Here is a 21,810-nt window from a genome sequence, read left to right as displayed (position 1 = left end):
CAGGGATAAATTCTGTCTTGTCTGAGCCAATCACAGCAGTCATCTCTCTGGCCACCACTGACTGGCATAGAGCATGGAGACAGACATGGAGATATTTGCTATGGGGCTTGTTAAAAAGAAACACAGGTAATGAGCACCTCCCTGGTGGCACAAGGGGTTAAATCTCAGCACAATAAAGCAATCCATAGCCACTGCAGCACAATCCCTGGTCAGGGACCTGGCCCACGTGGCGCAGCAGACCTCTCCTGTCTCTCCCACTGCTCCCCTCAGCAGTGTATTTCAGTGCATCTGCCTGTTCTACTCCCCACTTTCTCTGGTGAATCCTTTCACCCCCACCCCCAACACACCTCTGGCCTATACCCCAGCTCTTGTTTGCATAAATAAAATAAATCCTTTTTTTTTTTTTTTTTTTTAAAGAAAGAAACACAGGTAAAGAAAGAAATTCAATTTGTTGCCCGGACCTTCCCCAAAAGAAACATCCAGATGGTTTCCACTGGACAGTTTCATTGAGAAGACAGAATCAGCAAATTCATACAAACACTTCTAGAAAATAGATGAGGGGAACACTGATGACTTTTCCAAGGCAAACACAAACCTGTATGGTAACCCAAAGAAGTCATTACAGAAAGAAAACTACAGACCAATAGCCCATTAAATATAGATCTAAAGATGTAAGGATCTATAGATCCCTACAAAATATCAGTAAACCAACCCTTCTACGCTACACAGTGCTTCTACTGTTGGTGGAAATGTAAATTGGTACAGCTGCTGGGGAAACTAGTACGGAAATTCCTCAAAAAATTAAAAATAAAAAGAGCATATTTCACTTCCGGATATTTATCTAAAGAATGTTAAAACACTAATTCAAAAAGATATCTGCTGCACCTCTATGTCCAAGCATTATTCACAATGGCCAATACGTCGAAACAACGTAAATACCAACCAATGGATGAGGGAGAAAGAAGAGGTGGCACACATATGCAATGGAATATATTTGATCATTAAAAAAAAAAAAAAGAAATCTTGGCATTTGTGACAACATGTGTGGGCCTTAAGGGTATTATGCTAAGAGAAATAAGTCCATCTGAGAAAGGCAAATGCTAAATAAATTAACTAGTGTAAGACAAAGAAAAAAAGCAAATGAGTAAACAAAACCAAACCAGAAACAGTTAACAGAGAGCAGACTGGTGCTTACCAGAGGGGAAGAGTTGGGGGTAGGATGAAATGGGTAAAGGGAGGTCAATTTATTTTTTATTTTTTAAAGATTTGTATTTATGTATAGAAGAACTGGGGTGTAGGCCAGAGGTGCAGGGTGGTGAGAGGATTCACCAGAGACAGAGTGGGGAGCAGAACAGGCAGATCTGCTGAAATACACTGCTGAGGGGAGCAGTGGGCAAAAGAAGAGAGGTCTGCTGTGCCAAGTGAGTTGGCTCTGTGGCCAGGGATCAAACTCATGTTGCAGTGGCTGCAAATAGCTTGATAATGCTGAGACTTAACCCCTTGTGTCGCCAGTGAGGCCCAAAGGGAGGTCAATTTATGATGATGGGTGGAAACTAGACTTTTGCTGGTGATCATGATGTGATGTTTACAGATGTCAAATTATAAGGAACCTTACCTGAAACTTATATAATGTTACAAACCCGTGATAGCTCAAGAAAAAATCATTTTAAGGGCCTCCCTGGTGGCTCAGGGGTTAAAGACACAGCACTGTCAAGCTGTTGCCAGCCACTGCAACATGAGTTCAATCCCAGGCCATGGAGATAACCCATGTGGCACAGCAGACCTCTCTTGTCTCGTCGGCTCCTCCCCTCAGCAGTGTACTTCAGCCAGTTTGCCTGTTCTGCTCCCCACGCTGTCTCTGGTGAATCCTCTCACCCCCTATACCTCCGGCCTACACCCTGTTCTTGAATACATAAATAAATAAATCTTTAAAAAATTATTTTAAAAAATGTTAGCAAACAGAATACGGTATTTTTTGCAGCACGAGTTCGATTCCCAGCGGCCAGGGAGCTACCCACATGGCACAGCAGACCTCTCCTGACTCACCCGCTGCTCCCCTCAGCAGTGTATTTCAGTCAATCTGCCTGTTCTGTTCCCCACTCCATCTCTGGTGGATCCTCCCACCCCCCACACCTGTGGCCTGTACCCCAGTTCTTGTATGCATAAATAAATAAATCCTTTTTTAAAAAAAGTCTCACCAAGCAATTATTTTATATAACTCTTACATCATTTTTCATTTTTGCACAATGTATGCATTTTCATTTTAGTTATATTCCCCATACAATTCTACCCCTTTTATTTTGACCCTAATCCCTCCTCCCCCCCTACCCTGGTAGTGTGTCTGGAATATTACTCAGCAATCAAAAAAGATAAACTCATGCAATTTGCAGCAACATGGATGGAGCTGGAAGGGATCATGCTCAGCGAAATAAGCCAGAAAGAAAAAGAAAAATACCGGATGGTCTCACTCATAGCAAGAATTTAGGAAACCTTAATAAGGGACCAGGAAAAAGACTAATTATAATAAAGAAAAAATCAAAATCAACAAGAAACTATAAACTAGAATATGGTATTTTATAAAAAGATTATGACAAGTAGGATTTGTCCCAGGAATGCAAAGTTTTTTAATATTTGAAAGCCAGTTCATGCTTTTTTCTAGCACTCTATATTTGCCAGCCTTGAAAATCGCACATCTGTAAATTCTTATTCAAATTCTTCCACACATTGCATGCAGAATGCAGAGTTCTTGCAATTTTAGAAAATTATATGAAAATCTCTCAGCAAGCTCTAAAGCAGCACCTCCTAATCAAATACATTGATTAATGATTCTGCAGCAGAATATAAAAGTCTCACCAAGGGCCTCCCTGGTGAGGGAGGGGTTAAGACGCAACCTATGACACAAACCGCAGCCACTGAAGCACGAGTTCAATCCCCAGCCGGCCAGGGAGCTACCCACATGGCACAGCAGATCTCCACTGATTCACCCGCTGCTCCCCTCAGCAGTGTATTTCAGTCAATCTGTTTGTTCTGTTCCCCACTCTGTCTCTGGTGGATCCTCCCACCCAGGTCAAGGAACTGACCCACATGGCACAGCAGACCTCTTCTGCAGCATGAGTTCCATCCCCAGTCAGCCAGGAGCTACCCACATGGCACCTCAGACCTCTCCTTTCTTGCCAGCTGCTCCCCTCAGTAGTGTATTTCAGTCAGTTTGCCTGTTCTGCTCCCCACTCTGTCTCTGGTGAATCCTCTCACCCTTGCACCTCTGGCCTGTAACCCCAGTTCTTGTATGCATAAATAAATAAATCTTTTATTAAAAAAATCAAGGTAAAACAAGTTAGACAGTCTTAAATATTTATTTCATCAAAGAAGACACAATTGTACCCGAACAAATGCTCAACACCACTAATTATTAGGAAAATGCAAATCAAACCCCCAGTGTGGGCCTCCCTTGTGGCGTAAGGGGTTAAGTCTCAGCGCTATGAGGCTATCAGCAGCCACTGCTGCAAAAGTTCAATCCCTGGCCAGGGAGCTAACACACATGGCATAACAGACCTCTCCTGTCTCGCCCACTGCTCCCCTCAGCAGTGTATTTCAGTCAATCTGCCTGATCTGCTCCCCACTCTGTCTCTGGTTAAACCCCCCCCCCCCCCGCTGCTCCCCTGGCCTACACCCCAGCTCTTGTATGCAGAAATAAATAAAATAAATCTTTGAAAAAAAACCCCAATGGCATGTCACTTTATTAGAATGACTGCTACAATAAAAACAACAACAGAAAATAACAAATGCTGGTGAAGATGCAGAGAAATCAGAAGCGTTGTGCATTGCTGGTAGAAATGGAAAATAATGCAGGATCTTTGAAAAAGTCTGAGGTTCTTCAAAAAGTTAAACATAAAAAAAAGTTAAACATAGAATTACCATATATTTCAGAAATTCTACTCCAATAGGTAGTCAAATAGATGTTTGTACACAAAGTTCAAAGCAACATTTTTCACAAAGTGAAAAGATGGAACCAAGTTATATGTTCAAAAAAAGATTGGAATGGATAAAGAAAATGTAGCATATCCATAAGACAAAATATTATTCAGCTTGAAAAAGAAAGTCTGGCATGTGATACAACATGAATAGACCTTGAAAACATTGTGTTAAGGGAAACAAAAAACCCACAAAAGAACACATGTTTTATGATTCCGTTTATACCAGGTACTTAGAACAGACAAATTCTTGGGAAGGCAGAGCACAACAGAGGTTGCCAGAAGCCGGGGGGAGGAGGACTGGGGAATTAGCGTTCAATGGGCAGCGTTCCAGTCGGCAAGATGAAAACAGCCCGGAGAACACAGCACGGCATTGTGGGTGTGCTCAACGTCACCGAACTGCCCACTTAAAAATGGATAAAATGGTAACTTTCTGTATATTTTACAATAATACAAAAGTTGTTTCAAGTAAGGCATGGCATTGTTCAGCAAGACGTTTGGCACACATCGTTAAAGAGTTCAACCATGAGTGTGTGACCTGGTTGACACCGTGGGAAGAGCCAGGGCCGGTGCCCCAAACCGCCGACCGCCGCCTTCCGCCTCTCAGGAAATACGCTGAGCGAACAGAAGAGGGCGTGCTGGGGTTCCCGGGGGCGCCTCGGGGAACCCACCCACCGCGTCAGGAGCAGGCGGGAGCAAGGCGGGAGCAGGCGGTGGGGATGCCTTTGTTTCCACGCACGAACTGTCGGAATTCGCAGAGTAGTTTAATGGTTTCAGAGCCCTTGTCTCATCAGGAGAGCGTTCCTATTTAACACAACCGCGACTACGCAACTGGAAGGACAGAGTCAAGCTGCACAGGTTTGGGGACTTGAAATGGAGGCGGTGCTGGGGATGTGAGGACGCTGGGCTGTGGTCCTGACTGCTCCTAGTGATACTACCACTCAGGGAATTGTTACGTTTTATGTCTACTGGAAATGAGTGTTCAGCATCAAAACAATTGAAAAATGAAATAGTTAAAATTAAGAAATAAAAGAATAAAAGATAAAATTCACTCAATTTCCCACCACCTACAGGAAGAGTAAATTCCTGTAAACATTTGGGATTATGTATTTTCAATATATATTTTTCCATGTGTGTCATTATACATATCTCAGAAACTAAGCCATACTGTCTGGGTTGCACAAATTGCTTTTTTATTTTTTTCATTCAGTGAATATTGTAAAATGTTTCCAATCAAAAATATTCTTTTAAGTTACCATTTAAAATAGCTGTGGAGGATTTAATTACATAAATCAGTTTTTCTCAACTATTTTTTCGTACTTGCACCTAGAAGAGCTTTTAGACAATTTTTTCTTTAATTCTCTCTTACATAAACTTTTAATACCATAGATATAGGTATCTTTTTATGTTTGAAAGCCACAGGCCATTGTTAAGAACTAAAATGTATTTGCTCTTCTTATCCCCAAAACTCAAGAACCCCCCTCTACAGCCCTGTGTCCCAGCCACAAGTTCGATCCCCGGGAGGTACCCACATGGCGGGCAGAGCTCTTTTGTCTCGCCCACTGCTCCCCTCAGCAGTGTACTTCGGTCTATCTGCCTGTTCTGTTCCCCGCTCTGTCTCTGGTGAATCCTCTCACCCTCCCGTGCCTCTGGCCTGTACCCCAGCTATTGTATACAAAAAATATTTTTTTAAAAAAAGAATGCATGATAAAGATGTACTACAATTTATTAAATACACCATTAGACATTTAAGTTGCTATTAACATTTCAAAGTTAATCAAATAGCACAATCAATCATATATGAGAGCTTTCTCGAAGTTGTAAGAAGTAACTGTCACAAAAGAATTGTACTAGAATTAAAAATGGGAAAGATTTTTCCATGCATGAAATTGAGTGGGACCGAGACTGGGAGGACTGGGGAACTGGAAAAGCTGACATGGGACAGTGATTTTATTTTTTCTTTATGTATACAAGAGCTGGGGTGTAGACCAGAGGTGCAGGTGAGAGGATTCACCAGATACAGAGTGGGGAACAGAACAGGCAGACCTACTGAAATACACTGCTGGGGGAGCAGTTGATGAGGCAGGAGAGGTCTGCTGTGCCATGTGGGTAGCTCCCTAGAGGGCCAGGGATCAAACTTGTGCTACAGTAGCTGCCTATAGGTAGATAGTGCTGTGTCTCTAACCCCTACACCACAAGGGAGGCCCAGGGACAGTGATTTTAAACTATAGGAACAGAAGGAACAACACAACTCTCAGGAAAATAGAAGTGTTTTGCTGCAGCATTGCTAAGCTAGCCACCCCCTAGAGTAAGATCCGGTTACAGGATAATTAGGGAACAGAAAAACAACCACCAGAAACTTCCCGACCTAGTGCCTGATCAACAGGAAGTCTGGGCAACAGGAAGTCTGACAGTATAGACAGGGTAGAGTAAACGGGCATCCTCCCTTGGACCCCCTCCTGTTGTCAGGAGTTCTTTCCTCTTGCTTCAATAAACCCACACTTGCTTGCTCTCACGTTTGGTGTAGCAGCTGTTATTCTTCAGCCTGGACCCAGGAACATCAATTTTCCTAACAAAATCGTTGCCTACAGGGCCTCCCCATGGCGCAGCGGGTTGAGTGCAGCACCTTGAGGCTGTCCACAGCCTCTGCAGTGCAGGTTCGATCCTGGCCGGCCAGGGAGATTCCCATATGGTGCGGCAGACCTCTCCTGTCTTGCCCATGCTCCCCTCAGCAGTGTCTTTGGTCCGTCTGTTCTGCTCCCCGCTCTGTTTCTGGTGAATTCTCTCACCCTCCCGCACCTCTGACTGTACCCCAGCTCTTGTATAAATAAATCTTTAAAAAAAAACCAAACAAAATGGTTGCCTACAATGGCATGTGTGAAGTGTTTCTCAAATTATGAGGTGAAATAAGATCTTACCAAAGATCATTGTTTTCTAAAGTTTACCTATATAATGCTGTAATAAAAATTCTTTTAACTTAAATCTGTGCAAGTGGAATGTGTCTAAGGTCGTGCAGATGAATATTGTGCGTGTATGTATATATAGTGTATGAACTTGGAGGTTTTACATGTAGATGTATGCGTATATATATATATACAATTACATATACAGATATGGTGCTTTGGTGGTCTTTCTAGATACACTATTTTTTCTTGCTTGTATGCATGTATTGTTAAAAAAATTTTATTGTTCTTTACAGCATTATTCCTTTTTTTTTTTTTTTTTAACAATGTTTGCTTTCTTTTGTCAGGTGTAGTCCCCAGAGAATTTCCACCAACAATTCACCCCTGCACCATCACCATAGTCCCTTGTGCTCTTCCCGCCTTCGCTTTGGTCTCTTTACTTCTCACTCCCCTTTAGAATGTCTCTCATTTATAGGTGTCTCTTTATTGTTTTTTTTTAAGATTTATTTATTTATATAAGAACCGGGGTACAGGCCAGATGTGCAGGAGGGTGAGAGGATCCACCAGAGACAGAGTGGGGAACAGAACAGGCAGACTGAGGAAATACACTGCTGAGGGGAGCAGCGGGTGAGACAGGAGAGGTCTGCTGCCCTACGTGGGTTTCTTCATGGCTGGCTGGGATCGAATCTGAGCTGCAGAGGCTGTGGACAACTTCACAGTGCGGCACTCAACCGCCTGCGCAACCAGGGAGGTCCTGTTGTTTGGTTTTGTTGTGTTTTTTTTTATTGCTACTATTTTTTTACCTTGGTCCCTCATTTGGTTCCCCTATATTCCTCCTATTAAGTGAAACCATCCTATATTTTTCTTTTTCCTTCTGACTTATTTCACTAAGCATGGTCCCTTCTAGTTCCACTGGATGTATATTTTGAAGACTTTCAATATATGTTGCAAATAGCTTTCCAAAGTGTACCAGTTGATATGCCAGCTGCAATGTTAAGTGGATGGTAATTCCTTACATCCTTTCTAGTTCTGTTAATTAGTCTTTTTAATGGTCATTAGTTTGAAAATTAGTGGCAAAGTCATTGCATTGTTGTTATTTAATTCACATTTCTTTGGGTTACCACCAAGGTGATATTTTTGCTGTGTATGTATCATTTGCATGTCTTTTGCAAATCCTGTTCCTTGAAGCTGTATGATGAGGGGTAGTGGTGGAGGGTGTTAGCAGACTCTTGGATCAATCCCCATTCCAGTGTTTATCAGCTATCCACCCTGAGCAAATTTGTCTTTTTTTTTTTTTTTTGGCAGAAAAGTTAAGAAATTTATTATCAGATAAGGAATACTCTCTTAACAGTTTTTTTTTTTTTTTAAAGATTTATTTATTTATTTATACAAGCACTGGGCACAGTCAGAAGCGCGGGAGGGTGAGAGCCAGAGTGCAGAGCAGAATAGGCAGAAGGACCGAAGAACACTGCTGAGGGGACCAGCGGGCAGCAGGAGAGGTCTGCGCATCATGTGGGACCCTCGCCCAGAGGCCGGGGATCGAACGGGTGCTGCAGATGCTGCGGGCAGCTTTGCAGCCCAGCACTCAATCGCTGCGCCACTGGGGAGGCCCTTGAACAGATTTTTGAGCTACAGTTTACCTATTTGTAAAACAGTGATAATAATAGTACCTATCTCCCACTGGGTTTTTGGGGATTAGATGAAATACTGTAGATGCATAATATACTAGAAAAGAGTAGGTATTCACATGTGTGTCTATACTTATGGATGTATATATTTAACACACTATACATGTGTGTTTCACATATTCCAAATTTTTCTCAACTTGTCTTTTAATTCTCCCACTTTATTTAATACAGGCTTAAAAAATTTTATGTAGTCACATGTATGTATTTTCCTTTGTGGTTATGTCTTTGATTTCGTGGTTGGAAAGGTCCTCCTCACCTCCAAAGTTTAGACATACATGCATTTTATTTTAGCAACTTTAGTTTTTGCATATTTTTTAAATTAAAAAATTCTAATCTATTGAGAGTTTAATGTATGTTGTGAGACAGTTGTGTTACAGAGTAACCCAGATATAAAACTGGTTGCCTGACTGTGGGTCCTCACCCGCCTGCTTAAAGGGAATTTATTAATGCTAAACTGCAGACACACACAAAAGGTTGATAAAAGATTTATTTACAAGGGAAGGGGAAATGAGGAAAGGAATAACTCAGGGAGAAAAAGCGGGAGATAAATTCCTACCAGTTCTGCTGACCTCGAATCCCAATGACCTGCCATGCTGGCGAAAAACCAAGCACTCCTTGGCCAAGAGAGAGACCCCCGGCTACATAATACCCTGGCCGGTTAAATGCTCAGAGAACATAGTTGCTTAACTCCACCCTCAGGTCCTTGCAACCTTCCCTTTGATGATCATGAGATTTGTAGTTCCCAGTGTCTGGATGGAGTGGGGGTGGCATCCACAAAGTCTGCATGGAGTTTGCTCAGGACTTCCTTTCCCCCTAACAGTTGTACTGTAAGTTTCTTCCAAATTGCTAGTCATTGGTTTTAACACCACTTATTAAAAATCCTTTGCATTGATATGTGACCTTATTTTTTTTTTTAAGATTTATTTATGCAGATTAGAAATGGGGTGTAGGTGAGAGGTGCAGGGGTGTGTGTGTGAGAGAGAGAGAGAGAGCGCGAGAGATAGAGAGAGAGAGAGAGAGAGAGAGAGAGAGAGAGAGGATTCACCAGAGACAGTGGGAAGCAGAACAGGCAGAGTGACTGAAACACACTGCTGAGGGGAGTAGCTGGCAAGACGGAAGAGGTCTGCTGCGCCATGTGGTTCATCAACCTGGCCGGGGATGGAAATCAGGCTGCAGTGGCTGCGGATTACTTCATAGTGCTGCCACTTAATCCCGTGTGCCACCAGGGAGGCCCAAAAACCATGGTTTTTTAAATGCACTAATCAAGGGGATCAGGGCTTCACACCAATCAGAAACCAGTGTTCTTGAGTAATTTAGACCAGAGCTCTCAAATGCTGTCCTTGATGTCCTGAAGGAGAGCATCTAAGCACTGTAGTGGCAGCAACCCGGCGCAGAGGGGCAGGAAGGGCTGGGGACCCGGGAAGCTGGCCTGCCTCCCAGTCCCAGCAAATGTCTACTCCTTGGGCTTTCTCTGGCGGTCTCTCTAGCCCTCCTGCCGTGACCCTGCCCGCTATCTAGGCACAGGTGTGTCCACTTACGCACGCGCACATCGCACGCGCTCGCCACGCGCCAGGTGTCCACCATGACGCATGCGTGCCCCCGGCCGCGCTCCCAAGCGCCTCCCGCAATCCAGGCCGCAGGAGATAGCCTCAGAGGCCAGAGCGGAAAAGCCTGGGCATCAGTTACCCCACAGGCACATTGTCTGCAACTCGGCTGTCTCACATCTTGGTGACTTCAGCCTTCCATTCCTCTAGTGCCTTGCAGTGGAGGACTCACCCCTTCAATCTCTGTCCCACTCACACACAGCCAAAGCTTTCCTCTCCAAACAGCTCCTGTGGCTCCGCTGAAAACCCTTAATAGCCTTTGGGCGCATTTGGAGTTAACACCCTCACCCAGATCCAGAGGCCGTTTCAGGATAGGCCTTGGCGACTTCTGGGCCCCATCTTGATCACCGTCCCCATCTTTCCTTTGGGGGTTTTTCCAGTTTTTTTCAAACCGGTCAAAACTGGGCCAAAACTTGCTTTCGCCCTCAGCTGCCCTTGATGGCGCTCCTGTGGCGCTGTCCAACAGTGCCCTATTGTAAATTTACCGTCCGTGTCCACCAGGCCCGAGGTAGATTCAGGCGAGGGGAGGACCGGGAGGTTACGGGCATCATCCCAGTTTCTAGCGGAGCTGGTGGAAATCACGAACGTCACTCAGCCATATGTATGCACAGTGTGTGGCCCTGGAGTCTCCTCGAACTCAGAGCCTCCGCCTGGGAAATGCACGGAACGGCACCTACTTACTCTAGGGAGAACTAAGTGGGAAACGCTCGGTAGAGCAGAGCTGGGAGCGCCCACGAGGCGCGGCTCAGAGCCGCACCCCGCGACCCCCTCTCGTGAGAGCGCCCCGCGGCGTTCAGGGTCCGCCAACCCTGGGGAGGGCAAGAGGATGGAGGTCGCTGGGTGCGAGTACGTTAGGGCAAAAGCGGGGTACGGGGTTGAGGTGTCGAGACCGCGCGTGGGTCGGGGCCCGAGCCCGACGGCCGCAGGTAAGGGCGAGTGGAGGCACACAGACTTGGACGAGCTCCAGGCGCCGGGGGGTCGGAGGGGTGGCTTCGGGCGCCGGGAGCCCGCAGCCCCCAGGCGAGGCCCGGTGCTCACAGGCCGGCTCTTGGAAGAAAGGGGGTTACAGGCGGCGGAGGGCGGGCATCGCCTGTCCTTCCAGGTCGGCCAGGAGAGCAGACAGTAGCGGGAGAGGAATACGCAACTTCACCACAACCAGGAGCCCGGGACTACCGGACCGTCCGCGTAGGAAGCGACCCAGCGCCATTCCCCTCCCCCACCTCGGCGGGTAAGACGAGAGAACGGTTTGAAGGAAGACGCATGCGCAGGAAACTAAATTAGGAACCGCTGAGGCTCAAAGTTCAATAATCGCGGGCAGGCGCAGGCGCAAAAGAGCCCGGGGAGAGGGTTTATGGAGGTGGAGGTGGCTGAGCCCCAAACGCATGCGTATAACAACTTGATGGCTGGGGGTAGGCTGGTGTATGAAATTGCGCATGCGTCCCAGCTCTCTGTGACACAAGAGGGCGGTGCGGGTGCCGGGCTGCGCGTGCGCAGAGCTTGTTCGCAGGGCCTTATTTAGGTTGCGCAGGCGCCTGCGGGCCATTTCTTCTCAGCTACGCTGAAATCTTGCGTGCAGGTGAGTGTTTGTTCCGTGTTTTCCGCCCAGCGGCTCCCAAGGGTGCCACATTTTCGAGGATTGCTTGGCCCCAAACCTCCGAAGAGTCTCGGGAGGTCTTGGCAAGGCGGGGACAGGCGCTGGGAGCCAAGGAGAGGTGGCGGAGCCGTGGCGGGGCCGCGAGGCCTGCAGGCCGCGCCGACTCTATTGTGTGAGATGTTGGAGGAGGCGGAGCGGAAGCCGCCGCCGCCATTTCCTTGCCTCCATGCTGGCGCTAGGCCCTGTGCTCCTCGGCTTGGGCTGCCGGTCGGTAGTGCCCTGAGCGGCCTCCGGGGCTTCATTCGCTGGACATGGGGCGTTGGGTGTTAGAGAGTTGACCGGGGTTGGGGCGTCCGCCCAGGCTCGGCTCTTACTGCGACGCCGCAGGTCCGCGGGCGGCTCGCGGTTGGCGCTCAGTGTACGAGAGCGTTTCTCAGGTCCGCCCCCATTCCCGCCCTGCAGCTTCTTTCGACGCCAGGACCGGACCCACTAAGTGACGATGATGTTGGGCACCGAAGGCGGAGAGGGATTCGTGGTGAAAGTCCGGGGCTTGCCCTGGTCTTGCTCGGCGGACGAAGTGCAGCGCTTTTTTTCTGGTGAGTTTCAAGCGGAGGCGGGAGCTGGAGTTGGCGGCCGGGGCCGCCGTGCGGGCTTGCGGGCCGGGAGGCCGCCGGGGCGGGGGGGTCGGGGGGGGGCTGGGGCGCCCCCTGGTGGGGCGCGGGCGGCTGCCGTTCTTGCAGGGCTGCTCGCGCCGGCTGGCCGCTGTTACGCAATGGAAATTGCTAAAGCTCCGCCCGCCCTCCTGGCCTACTCTGGGGAGGAAGTGCGGCCTCTCTGGCGGAAATTTTGTTTTTAACTACCTTTTAGCGCTAACCCTTTTATAGGCTCTTTTTTGAAACGGTAAATGGGGATATTTAGGACTTTCCCCGTCAATCATGAGAAACTGCTGAGTAGTTGGGCAATTAACAGCAATATTTGAAAATTTAAAAGTAACAACTCTTCCAATTTTGATATTTCCTTGAAAAAGGGACATTCTACTTCGTGAAAGTTAAAATGTCACTTCTTAATTTCAGACAATTTTCCTAATCAAGATTTGGTAATTGAAGAGTTCTTGCTCATCTAATTCTTGATCTGGCTCACTTTACAGTTGAGGACACTGAAACCCAGGGAAGTTTTTTTTTTTTTTTGCATATGTAGCTTTTTCAGTACAGTATGTAGGTTTCCTGAATAATTTCTTCCAAAATATCCTTGTTCTCATTAGTGTAAGATTAGACTGGAAGATACACTTAGGAGGAATGTACAGGTTGTGGAAGGACACTGATATGGTATTGACATACTGTCTGAATTGAGTGTTGGTAACAGAAAACGACCTGTAAAACAAGACCCCAATACACTCAGCTACCTTGCAGTGGGCAAGACTGAGTTTGGCTTCGGCTGTGCAACTTGGAACATTTTAGCTTGGTAATATTGATCCCCTTTCAGGTGAGTAATAGTCCTGCAATTTAGATTTGAAGGAGAAATTGTAATGTTGATGCTAGGTCATAACTTTGAAATTAAGTATGTTCAAAAACTGTAAAATCACAGGTTCCAGATTAAGCAGTTTGCTGCGAAGTTAGGAAATTTACGAGGCATTTGGGTAGAATGGACTGAGGCATAATTAACACTGCTTTGAATAATGGATTTTCTTGATAGATTGGAAATACATTCTCTAGGTAGTTAAGTGTGTTTGCTCTTGAGGATAACTGCTTAGTTACTGGAAAGGGACACCCTAGAGTTGGTGTAATACTTAGGTCGTTTTAATTCTAGGCTTTGGAAACGATCCACTTTGTAGTGGGGCAGGAATAGACATTTCTTCTATATCACCCAGAGGTGGTTTTAAGTTTTAAATTCTGTATTAAACGGTTGTTTTCTTTCCAGACTGCAAAATTCAAAATGGGGCTCAAGGTATTCGTTTCATCTACACCAGAGAAGGCAGACCGAGTGGCGAGGCTTTTGTTGAACTTGAATCAGAAGATGAAGTCAAATTGGCCCTGAAAAAAGACAGAGAGACTATGGGACACAGATATGTTGAAGGTTTGATTTACGTTGCCCTAGTAACAGTAAATAAAGCATTAAACACATAGAGATCTTACCCCTTCTGAATTTTAGGTATTTGACCGCATGGAAATGGTCATCTAAAGGGCGTTTATGGCAGCTCTTCCTAGATTATCTAAAGACCCAGGATGTCTGAACTTGAGTCTCTCATTTTCCAAAATTGACTAATTCTAAGCACCTCTTTCAGTATTCAAGTCAAACAACGTTGAAATGGATTGGGTGTTGAAGCATACTGGTCCAAATAGTCCTGACACGGCCAATGATGGCTTTGTACGGCTTAGAGGACTCCCCTTTGGATGTAGCAAGGAAGAGATTGTTCAGTTCTTTTCAGGTATGTAGTCGTGTTTGTTGGTGAGCAGTGAGTTCTGGTTAGCTTATGGCAACATGATTTAATAGACATAAAATTTGAGTAGCTTAGATATTTAAACAGTTTTGTGAGTATTTACAGATGAATCGTTATCTTCTTCCTGGAGACCTTCAAATAATTTAAGCCCATCTTAAAGGTGGAAATTAAGTACTTCCAAAATGCTAACTTTGCCTATATTTAGTATTATAGTTCAGAGTTAGATCTTTGAGGATTGTCCTCACAGTTTAACTACTTACTTGCCTCACAGTGCTGTCAGAAAAGTACTTCAAGTTAAAGGTAAGATCCCTTTAGATTAGTATGAGTTAGGTTGTAATTTATGGCAAGTGTCTTGTGTTGTAAGACACATTAGGTCATGGAATCAGAAATGTCTAATGATCTTATTTTATTACTATGCATAAAACTATGCAAGAAAATGGTTTAGTGAGGGAATTCTATACTTAAAGACAGTATTAATACAGCTAGAATAGCTTATAGTCTCAGTATCTGAAATACAGAAAGTGTTTTGAAATTGTTTTGGGCCTAAAGTATTTGAATGTTTTTATGCTGAAGAGCTGATTGGTAAAGTTGCATGTTTTTAGCATAATGTTAGATAATGTATTTTATATACTATTAATATTTTGTGATGTGATAACCTGGAATTAAGAACAAACAAGAAATCCTTTCATGGTTTAGTGTAGTATGTATTAAAATCTTAACTAGTAAGATATGTATCAAGTCCTAATATTTTGTCAGAATTATTGAAATCAAGTCTTGTTTTGATTGTTTTTATCTAAATTGGTGAGAATTGAATGCTATCTGTCAACGTTAAATATGAACATAATTTCATATCTTCTAGGAAAGTGCTTTAAGCCCTTTTTGTAAGCTTGGGAATGTATCCACGGAAAGGATTTTTCATAGACGGAATTTCCAGAAGTGAATCAAACCACTGTTAGAGCATAAGAGTGCATGATTTTTGTGCTGTGTAGAACAGTTTGTTGAAAGTTTAGATTGTATGTTTGTCAATTATATCACTTAAGCTATGTTTCAATTTGTTTATAAAATGTTTAAATGTGTAAATTTAATTTTAACTTGAAGTTCCACTAACTTAAAACTTTGAAATATGAGGTAAAAGGTGTTTTGATTTTAGTAAAACTGTTGTGTTTAATGCTTGAAACTTTTTTAAGTATTTTTGTGTAATTCTCAACATTAATTTGCATAAATAAGTGTTAATAATTGTTAAATTCTTAATGCATCCTGTGTTCCGGTTTTTCCTTATATACTGTGCCATTGGGTGTGTTAAGAATTGAGTTATATTTTGTAATAATGGAACTTCATATTTCTGCAATGCATATTTAAAGAGTACTTGTTGAAAGCATACCATTCACCTAAAGTTAAAGTTCTGGTTTATTTAAAGCTTTAAGAAGAATCATTTCTGGGCTTGTGATGTTAATATTGCCCCCCTACTGGGGTTATTTGTCCTTGGGTTGAAGGGTTGGAAATCGTGCCAAATGGGATAACATTGCCGGTGGACTTCCAGGGGAGGAGTACGGGGGAGGCCTTCGTGCAGTTTGCTTCACAGGAAATAGCTGAAAAGGCTCTAAAGAAACACAAGGAAAGAATAGGGCACAGGTGGGGATGGATGGTTGGTTGGATTTGTCACTTTTCTTATGGTAAAAAATTAAATCCATATTCTCTCTGCTTAAAGGGAATTTGTCTTATTTTCCAGTCCCAACTAATTGTTGCTTTGCCAGTTTTAAAGCTTTTTTTCCTTCTCAGTCCCATATTACATTCAAAATATATTTTAGATCTCGAAATTGTCCCCAGTTAATTTGGTCTCCTACAATTCTGTAAACTTCAAATTAACCTCAATCAATGGAGTTGAGAGACTATGGCTTTAAAAGAAAGTTAATGCAAACCTGGCTTTAGCTGTCATAACACCCATCTAGTAAATTAATATTACCATAAGAAAATGTGATACTTTCTGATCTTGTTTTTAAAGTTGAAATGCAACAAACTTTTCTTGCTGTATAAATATTCTGCATATGTATTAATAAGCATAGCTTTCAAGAAATTGTCACAAAAGGTTTTATTCTCTTTGCTTGTGACTATTTTTCATTGAAGCATGCGCTTACCTATGCTGATTTCTACTAAAAGCATAGGCTGGGGTATTGGCGAAAGGAAATGTGTAGTGTGGGCTAGACTGTTGGTGGAGGCTGGCTTTTTAGCTCACTTGCTATACATGCTGCCAGTGGATTTTAAGACGAAATGTTGAAAGTTGAGTGGAATTCTTTTCCCTCCTAAAACATGTATTTACAACAGTACTCCTCTACCCCTAAGGTTGGGCACTCTGCCTCAGAGGAGTGAGTTTTTTTCCTATAAAGTTTTGAATCTTAAAAATTGAGTGAATTTCTGGTCATTGCCTATGCAAATATAAGAAATCTGGCTTTTAAATATGTCAGTTTCATGGCTATGACCATTTTGTTTTCTTGTGTATCTAAATACCTGTATGAAATGAACTAATGTTTTTTCTCCCCTCCCTACTCCCTTTCCTCCTGAACAATGCTTTAGGTATATTGAAATCTTTAAGAGCAGTCGAGCTGAAGTTAGAACTCACTATGATCCACCACGAAAGCTTATGGCCATGCAGCGGCCAGGTCCCTATGACAGACCTGGGGCTGGCAGAGGATATAACAGCATTGGCAGAGGAGCTGGCTTTGAAAGGATGAGACGTGGTGCTTATGGTGGAGGTATGTGAAGATTTTCAGGGATCACAGAAAAAAACCTGTTCTTTGTGTTTTCATTTGATTGACTGTACTGTCTGTCTTTCAGGTTATGGAGGCTATGATGATTATAATGGCTATAACGATGGCTATGGATTTGGGTCAGATAGATTTGGAAGAGGTAAGGTAAGAATATAATTTCTCAGATGAAGAATACTTACACTCTTGTCCATCTAGACCTCAATTACTGTTTTTCAGGAATGTCTGACCATAGATACGGAGATGGTGGCTCTACTTTCCAGAGCACAACAGGACACTGTGTACACATGCGAGGATTACCTTACAGAGCCACTGAGAATGACATTTATAATGTAAGTGCAACATGAAGTTCACAAGTTGACTGCTTTACTGTAGCAGTCAAAACTAAGTAAAAACAATGTTTGGAATTTTTATTTTGGTAACACTAGAAAGTTGATTGACATTCTATGAAATGCCTTGTATTTTAGTTTTTTTCACCGCTCAATCCTGTGAGAGTACATATTGAAATTGGTCCTGATGGCAGAGTAACTGGTGAAGCAGATGTCGAGTTTGCAACTCATGAAGATGCTGTGGCAGCTATGTCAAAAGACAAAGCAAATATGCGTAAGTGATTGCTCTCTTGAGACTCTTCCCAGGTGGTTGAGTGATTAGAAGTTTAATGGGGGGGGGGATGATGGTAGAAATTTGTTCTCTGAGAGGTTATTTTGGCATGTGTTAAGTTTGGGGTGTAAGTTTGAAAGGGGTTTTTGTGACACTTAGACTAGAGGTATATCTTAAATCAGCTGATGAAAGGAATGCAGTCTAAATGAATGTTTGGAAAACAAGTAAATCATTAGAAGTAGAATTTTATTTTTTACCCAAGAGTATTTGAAATTCACAGATCTACTTGTTTAAGAACTTTGTTTCCTTTCACCAACAAACATTTCCCAACCTTTTTTTTCTCATTTCAGAACACAGATATGTAGAACTCTTCTTGAATTCTACAGCAGGAGCAAGCGGTGGTGCTTACGGTAGCCAAATGCTAGGAGGCATGGGTTTGTGTAAATATCACTTTAGTGTCTTTTTTTTTAAGCTAACCTTGTATGCCTTTTCTCTCATTTCAGAACACAGATATGTAGAACTCTTCTTGAATTCTACAGCAGGAGCAAGCGGTGGTGCTTATGGTAGCCAAATGATGGGAGGCATGGGCTTGTGTAAATATCGTTAGTTTTTTTAAAAACCAAAACATATGTATATAAGTCAAATAAGTTACTTTTATTTAAGGTGTTTAGTATAAATTAGGTACAGAAGTTTTGAGTTTGTATCTTGTTTAAATCTTAACTGCTTAAATAGAATTCTACATAGCTTTAAGAATTTGGGGGGGAGTATAAAAACTAGTTGAATTGTCTCATGTATGAATCTTAAAGTTAATATTTAGTGAAAAATCACAGGATCAAGTAAAGAGGGGATAATTAGGGTAATAATTGATAACCTGTGTATATTGCCATAACTTAATATATAAAATTATGGGGGGGGGAACCTCACTAATTCCAGTTAAGTGGTTTCATAAAGTTGTCAGAAAAACCTGTACTTTATGGAAATATGTGGACTTAGTCTGCTGATGTGTATGCTGTTGACTATTTGGATTATGTTGGACTAGCTGAGATGGTGGAGAGAATAGTCTGGTCGTAGAAGGCAGAAGTGGGGGAGGCAGAGGGTTATAGATAGTAAGTGTATATAAGATAAAGATTGGAAATTAATAGGCTTAGAAGTACAAGCCCGGTACCACCAGGTACCACATTACTTATGGAGTAAGGGTCTAATGTTGTCTTAACTTAACAGCAAACCAGTCCAGTTACGGTGGCCCAGCCAGCCAGCAGCTGAGTGGAGGTTATGGAGGCGGCTATGGTGGCCAGAGCAGCATGAGTGGATATGGTAAGTTTTTTTTTTATTATTATTCTTAGAATGAGTTAGGCAGATTTCATTAGTTGGGAATATGCAGGCTCCTTTTTGATGAAATTGGGTCATTAAATACATGCTTTTGAGCCTAATGTTAATTGCTCTCAGCATAATTTTCAGAAGCAATCTTGGGGGGGAGGAGTGGTTTATAAATAATAGTCAATCTTACAACTTGGAATAATGTAGAGCCAGAAAATATCTGCCTCCATTTATTAAAATAATAGTTACCTTTTTTTGTCTTTGAGTTAGCATTAAATCAATTTTAGATGGAGGTAGTTTCAGATAGAATGGTGGTTGGGTTCAGACCGTATTTATTAAGTCAGTTATCGTAGGATTGGTGTTTTTTTTTTTTTTTTTCAATTGGTCTAAAGAATGGTGATTTTGGTATTATAGTCTTACCCTACAAAATCCTTTTGCAGACCAAGTTTTACAGGAAAACTCCAGTGATTTTCAATCAAACATTGCATAGGTAAATATTTTCTCAAAAAATATAATTTAAATTCCCAATAGCACATACTGATATGTTGTAATAACAATATTTTTATAGCAGTGGCTCTCACTTAACTCCATGAAAGCTGCCATTTTGGGCACAGTGAGTTTCCTTTAGTCCAACTTTGGTCTCACTGCCCACCATGAATAGGAAAAGCACGAGAACTGCCCCCATGCTCCCTATTCATCATGCCATTCAATGGACACATTGTGAATGTTTTATGGTAAATTTTTTTAAAATGCCTTGTTTAGCTTAAAAACATGAAGTAATTTTGCAATTTTTGAAAAACACTAGTTTTCCTTTAAACTTAATTTTCCATGTTGATCCTGAAGCATCCACTTAAATGGTAGCACAAGAGTCTGGCAAGTTGGTACTGCAGAGAAAAGGGGGGTTAATTGAGACTTGTTTGGAGTCGGGATGCCCCTTTCCCAAACATGCTTCTCGTCATTTGGACAGCAGCCATTTGTACTCGTATACTTTTTTAAACTTTTCTTGGAATGCGGAATATTTTATTTGCCTGATAAAGCTGCTAACTTCTCCTAACTTTGCACATTGGTGTCTTTGCAGGCAGCCAAGGAGCAGTGAACAGCAGCTACTACAGTAGTGGAAGCCGAGCGTCTATGGGAGTGAACGGAATGGGAGGGATGTCTAGCATGTCCAGTATGAGTGGTGGATGGGGAATGTAATTGATCCTGATCACTGACTCTTGGTCAACATTTTTTAAAGAAAAAAAAAGTTTAACAGTTTTGCAGTACAAACTTGTGATTTATGCTTACTCTAAGTGGAAATCAGGATTGTTTTAAAGACTTAAGGTTCAGTATTTTTGAACACAGCGGTCACCTAGGATGTAACAGCAAAGTTGAATGAAAGATAACTGTTAAACAATTTTCAGCTTTTCTCAAGTTAGTTATATTGTAGGATGTACTTAAGCAGTAAGTGTATTTAGGTTAAAACAGTTGAATTATGTTAAATGTTGCTCTTATACAATATTATATTGAACACTGTTTGGATGCATGTTGAAAGACATGCTTTTTTTTGGTAAAACTCACTATAGGAGCTGTGTCTACAATTAAAAGTGAAACATTTGGCATGTTTGTTAATTCTAGTTTCATTTAATAACCTCTTAAGGCACGTAAGTTTAAGCTTTTTTTTTTTTTAAGTTAATGGGGGAAATTTTGAGACGCAATACCAATACTTTAGGATTTTGGTCTTGGTGTTTGTATGAAATTCTGAGGCCTTGATTTAAATCTTGTATCGTGATTTCATTTTTAGGTGTATTGCGCTAAGTGAAACTTGTCAAATAAATCTTCCTTTTAAAAACTGCACTTTGTCTTGTCTGTGCTTCAGTGTCATGTGGACTGTTTCTTGGTGCTCTGTTCCTGCCTGGGGCGTAGGTGACAGTTGGCCCATGGCCCACGTCTCTGGCTGTGGCAGAGAGGCTCGGCAGTTGAGGCTCTTGTGTAGATGTCTTCAGACTTCTCTTCCCTACAGTGCAACAGAAGGTAAACCGTTGTGGGGCCCTTGTGGAAGGCCTGTTAATGCTGGGCCTGGCTGCAGAGGACCTATGTGACCGGCCTTTGACTTGTTAAACTTGCACCAGAGGGAGAGGTGCACGTGCCCTAAATGCATGTCTGCATGTCCCTTGGGCATGGCTACGAGTCCCAGAGGGCGGTCAGAACTGCTTAGGAGCTGCCCTTCCTAGTATGCGGGGCATCTTTTGAATTGTGCTTAATGTGTCTTTTGGGAGCTTGCTTAGAGGACTTGGAGGTTTTTGGGTGTTTTTTTTTTTTTTTTTTTTCTTTTTCCTGCCTCCCTGCTGGAAGACCAAGTCCTACTTTTGAAGAAATTCCCTATATAGTTCCTGAGAGCAAAGATGATTGGTAGACTGGAACTGAAGTGACATGTCATGAAATCTGTCAATATGGAACACCACGGATTTGTGTCATCATGCAGGGGCCATGCTAATCTTTGTATCGTTCCAATTTTAGTATGTATGTGCTGAGTTAATCTTTGAACAGTTTTTAAAAGATGTAATTCCAGAAACCCTTTCTGTAGGTACTTCGGTTTGGGAATTGCCACTTTATCTGTCTGGTCTCAAGTTAGCTTGAGATTAGAAGCCCGCGGAGTGGATGGTTTGTGTGCTGTTTGAAACCAGGTGTGTGTAGGTGTTTACTACTTGGACAGTACGATTTCTTGTTCCTGCATGAGGCCTAGGTTTAGGACTGAGGCAAATTCCTTAGAATCATAATCATGTTCTAAGTATGATGTAAACAGCTTGAAGGGCCCTGTAGGTCTTCCCTGTCTAGTCAAGGACTGGGTGCAGGCAGGCTAGTCTAGCAGTTTGACTGCTTGGAAGGAAAGGCCTGCAATAGGATGGGGGTATAGAAATGTTGCAAGTTTAGAGAGAATTGGCAGGGAGAGGA

General features: G+C 42.8%; 1 protein-coding gene across 20 annotated transcripts; it reads left to right on the top strand.

Annotated features, from left to right (window-relative positions):
• Window positions 1-12,259: 12,259 nt before the first annotated feature.
• Window positions 12,260-20,073, top strand: HNRNPH1 (heterogeneous nuclear ribonucleoprotein H1; the record flags this gene model as incomplete). Of its 20 annotated transcripts, none has more annotated exons than XM_084242795.1 (12): window positions 12,260-12,356; window positions 13,678-13,833; window positions 14,042-14,185; window positions 15,691-15,829; window positions 16,769-16,947; window positions 17,030-17,101; window positions 17,179-17,291; window positions 17,427-17,562; window positions 17,910-17,969; window positions 18,063-18,152; window positions 18,781-18,873; window positions 19,955-20,073. In XM_084242795.1, 12 exons carry the CDS (start codon window positions 12,260-12,262, stop codon window positions 20,071-20,073), a joined length of 1,398 nt encoding a protein of 465 aa, XP_084098921.1. The 20 variants fall into 20 exon arrangements, with proteins under 20 accessions (XP_084098921.1, XP_084098920.1, XP_084098922.1 ...); XM_084242794.1 differs by having other exon boundaries at window positions 17,158-17,291; window positions 17,910-17,960; XM_084242796.1 differs by having other exon boundaries at window positions 17,158-17,291; window positions 18,063-18,122.
• Between the last annotated feature and the right edge of the window lie 1,737 nt (window positions 20,074-21,810).

Source organism: Talpa europaea, assembly GCF_964194135.1.
Source record: "Talpa europaea genome assembly, chromosome: 9".
Taxonomy (NCBI): Eukaryota; Metazoa; Chordata; class Mammalia; order Eulipotyphla; family Talpidae; genus Talpa; species Talpa europaea.
Note: the sequence above shows the minus strand (reverse complement) of the source record. Positions and strands in the feature narration are given on the sequence as shown.